At 36.6% G+C, this 12,799-nt stretch overlaps 1 protein-coding gene across 9 annotated transcripts in view; it reads left to right on the top strand.

The window, feature by feature from the left end:
- The window catches only part of kirrel3 (kin of IRRE like 3 (Drosophila)), a 187,647-nt gene extending 182,932 nt beyond the window's left edge, over positions 1–4,715 (top strand). For all 9 annotated transcript variants that reach the window (XM_015388525.1, XM_015388521.1, XM_015388519.1 and 6 more), the window contains one exon: positions 2,873–4,715. In XM_015388525.1, the coding sequence (XP_015244011.1) occupies positions 2,873–3,334 (462 nt within the window). In that variant the 3' untranslated portion in view covers positions 3,335–4,715. The remainder of the gene's footprint in view (positions 1–2,872) is intronic.
- The last annotated feature ends 8,084 nt before the right edge of the window (positions 4,716–12,799 follow it).

Below are 12,799 nucleotides of genomic sequence, written 5' to 3'. Positions count from 1 at the left end.
ATGAGGTTTAAAAGGCCTTGTTCACACTGGATTCACACTCATACTGTAGGTAACTACAGATATGTTCACACTGCAGGAAAATGTGATCCTAATCCCATATTTTTGCCCATATACAACTCCTATAGAATTTTTTTCACAGCCAGTTCCAATTCTTTTACCTCCACAAAAATCGGATTTCAGCCACCTGCATGGAACAGGTCGTACGAAATTGGATATATATCACCATTTGCAGTCTGTTTGTATGAATACATTGTTTTGGAAAGACAAATGCTGCGTTTTCTTTATGATTTTATTGATATATTTTTCATAAATGTCTGTTTCGTCAATGATTTACTAAATAAAGTGTTTGTACAGTCCTCCCAACTTGTCAAATATCATATTGATGAGAAGAGTAAGAATGAACAGCCTTTGAAATGTATCTCCTCAAAGAAAATTGTGTCTAGCCAGTGTTTTGCAAGGATGATATTGACAAAGATGATATTTCAATAACATTTTTTCATATTCTAGATTGTGTTGTCTCACAAACTTCAAGCCACTTCCTGTAAAACCCATTGAGCTGGCCAGAATGCCCATATGTTTAAAAGTAACTTAAAAGAAGTTTTAAACCAGTAAAGCAATCACTGGCTTTAAAAGACAATGATGTTACTTCTAGTAATTATAGTTTCTGATACTGGGTATGTTTAACGCTTGAAATTTTTTGCAACATATCTTAGACACCTGCTTTTTGCAGATATCCTTTAGAAAATTGAAGCCATTATGTGATATTATAACATAGTAGGCGTTGTATGTGCTCACTGTCACAAAATTTTTGTTACAAAAATAAATGTTTTTTGCTTTTTTCTGAACAAATATTAAATACAAAAGAAAAAACAAACAAGTCAAGCTTATTTAGAGGCAATGAAGGGCACAGCCTTTCCTTTCAGGGTTGATACAGTTCTCTCATTTCATTAGTCTGTTGTGTAAGCAATGCTCTAAACCTACATGTTAAAAGTGATGTAGGTGGTGTCCATTAACTCTACACCATGTCTTACACTTGAATGTTTCATATAGAGGTAAATTTCATTCTCTTGATTTTCTCTTTTGTCCATTTGCTTGCCAGCACTGGCGCCCTGAAGTGTGCTTCTGTTGTGTTTGCCTGCTTACCTGCTGCTGCCTCGGGGGCCACGTATTTTTTTTTTGATCCTCCTTAATGACAGCGTGTATGAGGCGAAAGCAGACCGAGCAAGAGATAAAGGCCAGACGCAAACAATCTCCCAGTCTGCTGTCAGATAATGACAAGCATAACGAGGATCCTCTCAGGTTGTCTCTCCCATTATGAGCTGCCTTCTTTTGGGATTCAAAGCCACACTTGCTGCGCTTGACATTCACATCCATTCACAGAAGAACATAAAAAAAAAACTACACATGCCCCTGGCTGGACCCTTAGAAACAACACAATGCAGAAAAACAAGTGGCACAGCTGTAACCACAGAATAAGTTTCGACATTGACATGGAATTAGAGACTCTGTGACCCATTATGGTTTAATTAACGTTGGTATGCATGTGAACTTTGCAGTGACACAGAAGCCACACCAAACATTGAGCCAAGGCTTAATTAGTGAGGAACATGTATTCAAGGTGATAGTAGTTGCTCACCAAACTTTCACGCCAGCTTTCTTCTGCGCTTTCACTGACAAACACAGTTCACAGTAATTTTGTTGTTTTGTTTGAGGAATAATTAGAGCCAGTCTGACCTTGGCTCCTGTTCTGCCTTAGCTCCACAAAGATCATTTTTAAATAACTACCATTGAAAGTTTATTTTTGTTTTTATTACACAATAAAGACATTTTGGGCTTCTTGTTTTTAAAGATATTGATAAAGAATACTACCTTTTAATTGATAAAACTATTTATTTATTTTTTTTTTTGAAAAAAACTTTATTGTCCATCAGAGGGGAAAATGCAACCCAAATGGAAGCTTATGCAAATGTAAACATAGAATTATGCAAAAGCAAAAAATAAATAAGTATAGACTATGAAAGAGTATTTTACAACTAGAAAAAATAGAGACATTTTTATATTAAAAATTTTATATCAGAAGGATAACTTGAGGTGAATTTGAATTTAATATTCTAGCTCTTGCAAATATTTACAAAAAGAAAATATGGTGCATTTTAAATACCCATTAAATACATTAGAATATTATAGGTGTATTTGATTCAGCAACACATTTCACTGACAAATGATGCCCATTCAGATGTTTTCAAGCATTTGTTTTTGTTAATGATGCTTTTCTTCTCAGCTAAAAAAGAAATATTGAAATTGAATAAAAATCATTTCAAGGTACAGTGAAGGATTTTTGCGAATTATTTAAATGACCCGCCCTCTCAACTTTAAAAAAGAAAAATGCTGTTGGTTCCTTTTTAACTTCAAGAAAATCATTCTTATTGCCATATTGCCAGAGAGGACACTGTAAAAAAATAAAATAAAAAATGCACATGAACAACCCTGTTCCCGCTCCTGAGAGGAAACGTCTATTAAATGAATGAGAGAGCACGCACAAGCCCATTTCTCTTTGTGCATGCTCTGTTTAAAATTTGCTGTTTGCGTCGCTCATGCAAGCTTATTTTCCAATAGATTTGCAATTTTTCTAATATATCAGACTCACTACAAGGTAAGTGAAAATGAGGAAGAGTACGTAGGGGGGCCTTGCGTAAACATATCACCAGAATGATTGACGATTAGGAGGACCACTTATTTTAATGATGCACACAGAAAAGCCTACACTATATCTTTCAGCTAGCTAAAGTTGGTTACATTCAACAAATGTCAATCAACACAAAAGAAAATCTTGTATTCATTGAAAACGCCTTGTTTTTGTTGTCTTCAATAGGACCCCACAAATGGTTATTACAGTGTCAACACCTTCAAGGAACACCATACACCTACGATGGCAGGGAATCAGAGTGCCGAAGCCAGGAACCCCACCAATACCGGTACCCTTGGCAAGCAGAGAGTGCCAACAGGCATGTCCTTCACCAACATCTACTCCACTCTGGGGGCAGGCCCTAACCGCCTATACGACTACGGCCAGCGCTTTGTGCTGGGCATGGGTAGCAGCTCTATCGAGCTCTGCGAGCGGGAGTTCCAGCGTGGCTCACTCAGCGACTCCAGTTCTTTCATTGACACGCAATGCGACAGCAGCATCAGCAGCTATAGTAAGCCGGATGGCTACGTTCAGTTTGACAAAGACAGCAAGGCGTCTGCCTCTTCCTCTTCCCACTACTCCCAGTCCTCCTCACAGAACTCAGACCTCACCCGGCCCCTTCAGAAGCGCATGCAGACCCACGTCTGACCTTCAAAGAGAAAGGGGGTTTGATTGGGGAGCAACAAGCAGACAGGATTGTAAAACTGTTAAAGATTTCACCTGCAGGAGGCTCTGGAGTATCAGTAGTCTAGGTTTTTCCTCTGAATGGGATTCTGAAACGTTGAGTGGGCCCCACGCACCTTGTAACTTGCTTTGACATTAAAATGGCCCCAAAAATGAATTAAGAAGCCTTATATTTCCTTCACTCTCAAGTCTTTGACCACCCCCTCCTCATTTAGACCCAGAATACAGATGTGCCACAGAGAGCTTTTTTGCCAACACGAACAGTACAGGTTTTGAAGAACTTGCTCTATACGTTCATATTAAGGGATCAGAAAGGATGACTTCAAGGCTTGGTGTGACAATCAGCTCTGCTGGCATGAACCAGATTTGCTTTCTGGAGATTGTTATACAAATGAAAAGCTAGAATTTGGTGCAGCGCTCTGCACAAACTGCCAGACAATAAGTAAAAGCCAATGTCCTGACTCCCTACTGTAGTTTGAAGCACAACATTGAATGTGCATGCCATTTTCTAATTCTTAAAGCTATAACTTTGCAACACATCGACATTGCCACTTCAAACACTGTAAATGGCTAAATTGTTGGAAAAACTTTTCCATCACATCTGCAGACATTACAAACCCCCGCCACCCTTTGTATCTGAGCCACGCTGCTGAGGAGATAAAAAGGAGCTGAGATCTCAGTTCAAATTCCTGAGTCATGTTTTCCCTTTGACACTCCGATAAAGAACATCAGTGTACATATTTGACCGTCATTTCTTTTCCAGCATTTAATTTTTTGCCTCTTATTTTCAACATGGATGGTGCAGAATTATACACCAGCGCCACATCATGTCCATATCTATTTTGCCTGGAGGGTCTGTTTTAAACTGGGTCAATGCTAACTTATCAAGCAAAATAAACAAACACTATCAGCTATCCAGCTTATGTGAAGCTGCATCCAACATGATTTTATGATACAAAATCCAGTTCCAAGGCACATGAAAGAGAAAAGCTTATAAACCGTATTGCATTTGTCCTTTTCTCCTGAAACCACTGACCCCAAACACCAATGATGAATGAAAAGTAAACATCATATTTTAGCTAGTTTTTGTGTGAATATCTCATCATTTTTGGCAGTATCAGTGTTGACACTGGGGCTTAGTGCGTTCTGACTGTATACCTACATGTGATTGTGCTGGTCGAACATGGCAAACAGATACTGAGAAGGTTTTATTTCTTTTTCTGCTTTTATTTTGGCTAAGAAACAGTGGAGGAAGGCTAATAGCTGTAATCTTCTCTTCAGTATGTGTTACATACATATTTCTGCACTACACAATAACTGATCCCATACTCACCCTTTAGCCTCTTAACATGCCTCTTAACATCTAATCTTACACCAAAAATGTAAGTGACCCTTTGGTTAAATATACTAGTAATGCTTTCAAGTGGGCTTTTATGAAAGAAAAAAAAGGTTGTCTCCAGTGAGTTTTTTAGAACTAAACTGGAAATTCCAATAGCCAAATAAGCCAAAGCCAATGATCATACAGCATCTATCTCTTTTAACAAGATGTAACCCATTTATATGTTTGATCACTGTGTTAAAGCAGACTTTGAAAAAGATGTAATGCACATTACCTTGCAAAAGTATTCACACTTCTTTGACCTTTTTATGGGTTTTTTTTGGTTTAATTCACATGGAACTATCAGTTTATTTTGAATTTGATGTGACAGCCCTCAACAAAGTGGGTTTAAATACGAAGCAGAGGGAAAATAAGACATATAGTTGACATAATTCTACAAAGAAAAATCAAACAAAAAATATGTCTGCATATGTATTCACCCTTCCTGAGTCGAAATTATGGAGAACCACCAATTGCTCAGATAAAGTCTCCTTCTGAATACCTCAAATTGTGGGTCCTACTGCCTGTTTCTAGCAGCTGTTTCTTCACATTACATGGGGTCAAAAAAAATACTCCTTCCTCTTCCTTGCTCCTTCCTAACTGTATGCACTAGTCAGAAAGCAGTTATGATGGTGACTGTTGAAACACTCCCACTCTATCACTATTCAGAAGGAGCCATTGCTTCTCCTGACTTATGTCTACATTTCTATTAGATCTATTTTAATATAGGAATTAAGTTTTATCTAAACACTCCAACACGGACTATATCTATTGCTTAAATGTGCATCTCTTTTATTTGTTTATCTCCCTGCATTTAGCTTCATCTATCTTACTATCAACTCTGACCAGCCTGTGCGTTACCGCATGAAGAAAACCATCCAAATATGGTTATGTTGTATCTTTTTTGGGGGGGATATTGTGCTTTGGATGATGGACAGTGTTTGTTTTTCTACTAGGCAAAACATTTCAATTTATTTAAAGAGTTCTACTTTGGTGTTCACCTGCAGGGCACTTTTTTCCACATTGCAATTAACTCACACACAGCTGATTGGTGTTTATTAAAATTATTCTTCTGATTTCAATTGACTGAACTTTATTTGATTTATGTGTATCATAGTACAGGCACCTAAATGCTAATGGCAGCTATTACTTTTCATAATGTTATCTAAAAAAAATATATTTTCCTTTTAAGAAATAAAATAAATCAAAGGTAGTTTTGTTTTTAAATGTAACAAAATGTTCAAGGGGTACGAGTATTTTTGCAAGGGTCTGTGTATTATAGAGTGCATCACATTTTTTGCAAACACACAAGCTGTTTTCCTGCACTTGAGAGGTTTACTAAGGTTTGACTTTCGAAAAACAATTGTTTTATATCCTTAAATATATGAATCGATACAAAACTGGAATAATTGACGCATGTAATTCTATCCTAGGACCTTTTTTGATGATGCTCTCTCTGGCAAATATACAAAATATAACAGGATACAAAGGGCAACCAGAATATTATTATAGGAAATCAAAGTAATTAATTTTAACTTAGTTTGGGTTGCTGCAGCCAGTTCACTTGGGTAATGATTTGTGAGCTTAAAGCCCCTGATTCACGAACCACAAAGCGCTGTATTTGAACAGAGGCAAACAGTTGTTGAAAGCACTTTACATGTGATCATATTCAAAATATTTGAATAGGGGTTTGCCACTTGAGTGGCAGTGGTGTGAACTAATTTTACAAATGGATTGATGCCCATTGTACAGCTTAAGACAAAAAGCTCTGTTTCAGTGCTGATAATCCTGCTTGGTTCTTTGCAGACTGTATATAAATCTCTAATACTGTCTTTCTCTGTACATATATATATATTTTTTTTCTTTTTCTAGCTGCTATTTTCTTTTCTCTCAGATTTCAAAACAGCACATTAGCGCTCAACAAGCATATGGCATCGAAACTGCAGAGAGAGACAATAATGCTCTCTCTGTTTCCTTTCCAAAAGTATCATTAGACCTGTCTATTCTCACAAATTACACTGATGGTTTACAGTAGCTGCTTTCTTGTTTCCTAAAGATCCCAGAACCGACACTCTTCACACTGAGCACACACGAGGCTGTAAGATGGGCTTAGCCGGGGACAACTTTAATGTGAGATACAGTAAGAGGTTATTATTACGTCAGTGCCTGGGAGAAAAGCCCAGATGTTTAGCAGTACATTGCATTCAGCACAGTGATGTCTGTGAAATATATATTATATATATATATTTGTGCCATTACATTTATTGGCTATACATGTTTCTCATAATGTTATTGTGTAAATATATATATATATATATATATATATATATATATATATTAGTTATTACCACAAACGGGGAATTTCATTTATATAGTTTTTCATGGGGCTGCTCAGTGGAGAAGTGGATAGCACTGCTGCCTTGCAGCAAGAAGGTTCTGGGAACGATTCCTGACCCAGGGCCTTTATGCATGGAGTTTGCATGTTCTACCTGTGCATGCGTGGCTTCTCTCTGGGTACTCCGGCTTCCTCCCACAGTCCAAAAATGGGACTGTTAGGTTAATTGGCTTCTCTGATGTCTCCTTAGGTGTGAATATGTGCGTGGATGGTTGTTTGTCCTGTTTGTCTCTGTGTTGCCCTGTGATGGACTGGCGACCTGTCCAGGGTGTACCTGTCCAGGGTGTACGCCTGTAGACAGCTGGAGATAGGCACCAGCACCCCTCGCGACGGGGCTGCTTGGGATAAGAATGGATGGATGGATTGTTTCGTTTTTCATGTTTGGATAGGTATAGAACAGATATATTTTTCCCAAACATTATTTCCTACACCAATGTCTACATGTATCCATCTGTCCGTCAATCTGCCCATCCTACACTGGTTTGGCTGGTCCCCAATTAAAACCTGTTCAGTAAATTCATTGTGAAGATTTATATTAAACTGTAAATTTCCAACAAAAACAGCACTGTATAATCTCAGGAAATTTGTGTATGAAAAAGTATAACTCTTTGACCAGAAGAATGTATGGCAACTCATAAATATAATAACAGTACAGTAAATTATACATTTATCTAGGCAAACATGGCATTCATCAATATTATCTTTGAATATTTTAAAATCTTTAAAAATGCACATTAAAAAAATCAAGAATGGGACAAATTTGCTGTCCTCTACAATCTACAGCTTCTGCACTGATCCAAACCTAATACATTTTCCCAGTCCAACGAACCTGTACTCTGCACAGCAAACAGATAAATATTTGATAAGCCTGCCTTCTGTCTCATTCACCCCCAAATGGCAACCACAATGGTGGGCATGGGAGTACTACGGGATTTAAGTGGCATGTTAGTCCCTGGAAATCAAAGCCCTTGTTGGAGAACTCTGTGTGTCCCATTCACCTGTGAACAGCTTGCCGGCTGGTGCTGGCGCTGACTGTTTGCCTGGCTTTGAGTGTTACACAGATGCCAGGGCATAACAGATGATTAAACACAACGACCCAGAACAATTACAAGGGGTTGCTGCCCTTTTGTGATAAAACAGGACAAACCTCTCAGAGTGCAGGATGCAGTGTGGTTCAATATTCAGGTATGCTAAGGACAAGCCTCTAATAACTCTTCCAGTGTGGAAGGCTAAGCTCATCAGTAAAACAGAAAGCAACATATAAACAGCACTACAAATTTTGCTCAGTCTGGATACAATGAAAAAGAAAGACAAAACCTTCCTATGTTCAATTTCTTGCCATTGACTGCACACTGAATCCCATCTTCTCTCAAGCTCTCCTTCTTGTACGATAGCTGTTAGTGTCAGTGGTTGAGCCCAATGAAGCAGGCGTCATTTGAGACAATGAACTGATATTCACAAGCCTCTGTAAACTCTGTAAATGCTTTCTGTCTTTTTTTTTTCAACCAATCAATATTTGTTTTTTAATACTGTGATAAAACACAAGCTTTAAACTGACTAGAAATCATATATGTTTAGTTAATCCTCAATAATTTGTTTTAGCCAGCAGACTACATCAGAAATGAGTTGGGTTTGGGATTGTTTGTAAAAGTGAGACAAAGCCACCGTAAGTCAAATTAGCAAATTTTTCTGTAACTGGTCAAGTTATTTTGTTCTCCTGGTGACAATAAAAGGTTTCAATGGTATATGACGCACGGTCAGAAAAAGTACTTATGGTCATGGTAAAAAGATAGTAGGACCTCTATCAATTCTAAGGTTGTATCCAGAACTAATCAGGTTCTGAAATGTTTGAAATTTAAGGCACAAGTGTACCACACCACCTACAGTTCCCAATTTCATTGTTTTTCATCATTGTCATATGTTATTTATAAAACAGAAATGAAGTCAAAAATATAAAAGTGAAAAGCTATGTAACCAAGCTATATACTGTACATAATACACAAAACCCTAGAAATTAAAGGGTGTGTACTTTCTTTTTACCATGAGTATATCTAAGAAAAGTGGTGGTTTTTTGATGTTGCTGGAGTAACTTACCTCACAAGGTGGTGTGTTTTTTTTCTGGGACGGCGAAGAAAAAAAGGGGATGTCCGTAGAGCACCTGATAAATTAACTAATGCTTATTGCATGTACAGTCAATTAAGAGGAAGTCCCTTTGAATTGAGTTTAAGAATGCAAGAAGATGAATACTGGAAGTTATTAATGACCAGTTGGAAACAGATTTGCCTTTGGCTTTGTGAGGGATCTGGTCTGTAATTGATATTTTGTAGTTCAAAATTGATAAAGAGCTGGACTGGATTGTTCTACATTAGATTGTTCTAAACAGTTTTGTTTCACAGTGTTAGATTTATAAAAAAAAATATTTTATACCAAAAACACAAAAAAGACGCAAGGGTGATTGGGAGGAAAAACAGAAGGAAAGACTTCAACCAAGAATCATCACTGATTTTTGCAGTAATTTGAGGAACTGTATAAATATTAATCATGCACATACAGCAACTTTGATAAGAAGACAATGTGTAAATGCTTTCGGGTCAAACAATCTTTCTAGGCAGTGGCTGTCATCTATCTGTAAAAAGTAAAAAAAAAAAAAAAAAAAAAATGAGGTTGTATTTAAACTATACTGGTCTGTGAATCTATGATGCTTTTGCTCTGTATATTTGGAAAATAAATCTGATGTTTGAGTTTGTGTTTTTTGGTCTCTGTCATTCAGGATACCAGTGGGGGATTTTACAGCATAAAAAGGAATGGAAATGCATATTTTATGGGAATCAATGACTATAACCTCTAGACTTCCTAAAAATATTTCAGTGGTTAAGCCAGTTCTTCTACCATGCATTACTCTTTTTCTGTTTGTTTTTCTTGAATTTTACAGTTTGAAGCCATGTATTCTGAGAGATGTTAAATTAAACATTGTTTAGGATAAATTATAAATAATTAATACCCAACAAAGGGAAGACAGAAATGTGCATTGCAGCTTTGTGAAAAACAAAACAATAGAAAGTCAAAAACAAATAGTCCACATTGCTGAATCAAGCACACGCTTCAGTTATAAGTTCACTCTGCGTTATAGAACTACATGCAGAGTTAAGATAGACATGCCCTCTAATATCTGACCTTTCTTCAACATCTTTCCTTTTTTTGGTCCTCTCCTGCTTTTTGTACTGTGAATGTCATAACAACATATTGTCTAGTCACTACAATATAAGAAAAGATGATGAAGACCATAAAAAGAATATGGAAGGGATTTTTTTTAAAGAAACACAACATGCCTAACACAAGACCTGAAGAATGCATCATCCTTTGGTTAATCATGTGGTAGACAGTGGCGGCCAGAAGATTGTGCACAAAGGGATAGCCCAAAAAGATTTTTAGGGTCAGTCTACACTAATTATGAAGTACCAACAGGAAATTAAAGAGCAAAACATTAATATTTGCTAAATAAATCGTTGAAGACAGACCAGATTTTGATAAAGCCCTTGCTAAAAACATATGCACATATTTATACATGTATGTTGTCTTAACTGGTTATGGTTTTGCATATAGACACTACATTTTAGACACAACATTAAATCGGCTGAGCAGTTGTTCTTTTTCACTTATTTTATGGAAAGCTACTTCATGACTTCCTCATGAAGCACCAAACTTAGTTCTGAAAAGAGCATACATTATGTGTATATTGTATTTAAATTAAACATTTTAATGTAAATATTAAAATTATTACTGTAATTTTTTTGTTAGTTTATTGCTAATATACTATCAACTGTAAAAACAAGTTGGTTAGGACATTCTTCCTGAGAGTATCACTGCTGCCACCCTTTTTTTTTTTTTTTTTACAGGTAATCTGCTTGTTTTGGAGGTTGTAAAGTAGGTTCTAATTGATACAACAAATCACAAGATTGGGGTGGCGATAGTGTTGACCAGTTATAGGCTATGGTTGGCCATTTTCCACCCTGGCCCCCCTTTAGCTACATCCCTGTTAGTAGAGCTAAACAATATGGCCTTCACTTTTATATACAGTAGGATGGCTCTAGCCTGATAAACAATACATTGTACACTGTATGCATTGTGATTTTCTGGCTTAATCCTTATTAATACAATACCTTTAACACTAATGTAGCATCAACATTGACTCAGACTCTAGTTTCAACACCAAATAAAAAAAATTTCAAAAATATATATATATATATATTGTTTTTTCCACAAAAAACTAACAGAATTTGGTCTATTAGATGAGAATGACTCATATAAAGAGGTGTTGAAAAATGGTCCACAGTCAAGTGTAAAGCTGAATATCTAAAAAGCTTTGTTCCAAAACAATGCAGCATTTCTGCAAAAAAAGCATAATTCAATAACTAAGAAATGTAAATCCCTCTGACCCCTAATGAGACCACACGGATGCTAACAGAGACTAGATCCCAAAACCAGCTAAAAGGACACAAGGTAAATGAAATCCATTGAGGAGCAGACTTCTTCTAGTCCAATAACAGCCAATATTCAAACAAAGGATTGTTTACAGTGGATTAATAATTTTGCCAACTTTGAAAACTGCTTGTGGTCTGGTTAACTTCTGTTATAATTTGTCCCGATATCTGCAAGTCTGACAATAACATTCAGAAACTTTGACCTTACCTTCAGGATCTTTTCAGCGGATTTACATTTTTGCTAACTTTGAAAACTGCTTGTGGTCTGGTTCACTTGTGTTATATCTGCTCCCCATATCTGTAAGTCTGACAATAACATTTATAACCTTCGACCTCACCTGCATCATTTTATCACATTTTAATCCAAATCTTTTTTAAGTATGTGCAGGTGCATGTGCTCTGCTAACTGTCATTACACATGCTTGTCTGCCACTGCTTTGCGTGGCATTCTTTCATTTTATGAGCATGTCTTCCCATGAAAAAGACACATGCCCAGAGCTGCCAAGTTTCAGAAAACTGAGACTTAAGTGCTCTGATGCATTGACCAGGGAAATTGTTATTTTTTTAAAGGTCTATTTATGCCTTAGGACCGAAGTCTTCACCTCCATGTCAGCTGCTACAATTGTGCTGTGGCCTAGTCTTGATTAACCAGAGAATAAGACTATGGACAGAAATTTAACAACACTGGCAGATCCAGGAAATTTCCACAGGGGTGGCCAGGAAGAGTGCAATGTGGACTGAGAAGGCGACCAAGAATAAATAGGCAAAGAACCCAGTTCTGGATCAAATATACTGATAACAATGAACCTACATCTACATAACCAAACAAAAAACTAAAGAGAATAGATTTTCATGTCCTAAAGCTGCAAAAATATTTATAGATTAGTGGTGTTTGTATATATATATATATATATATATATATATATATATATATATATATATACAAATAAAAATTGAAAATTGAACATAATTTATCTCACAGTGGAGAAATTCAATTCTGCATATTAACCCATCTCCTTGGGGAGCAGTGTGCTGCTTCTGTGCATGGTGTGGGGAGCAATTGGGGGTTAATAAGAATCAGAAATACTTTAATGATCCAAGGGGGAAATTATATTTATTACACGCTCTTGATATACAAACAGCATATAGCACACATTTATCATCTAAAGAAATAA

This window comes from Cyprinodon variegatus, unplaced genomic scaffold, assembly GCF_000732505.1.
Source record: "Cyprinodon variegatus isolate N-32 unplaced genomic scaffold, C_variegatus-1.0 Scaffold426, whole genome shotgun sequence".
NCBI lineage: Eukaryota > Metazoa > Chordata > Actinopteri > Cyprinodontiformes > Cyprinodontidae > Cyprinodon > Cyprinodon variegatus.
The sequence above is the reverse complement of the archived record's forward strand: the minus strand, read 5'-3'. Positions and strand labels throughout refer to the sequence as shown.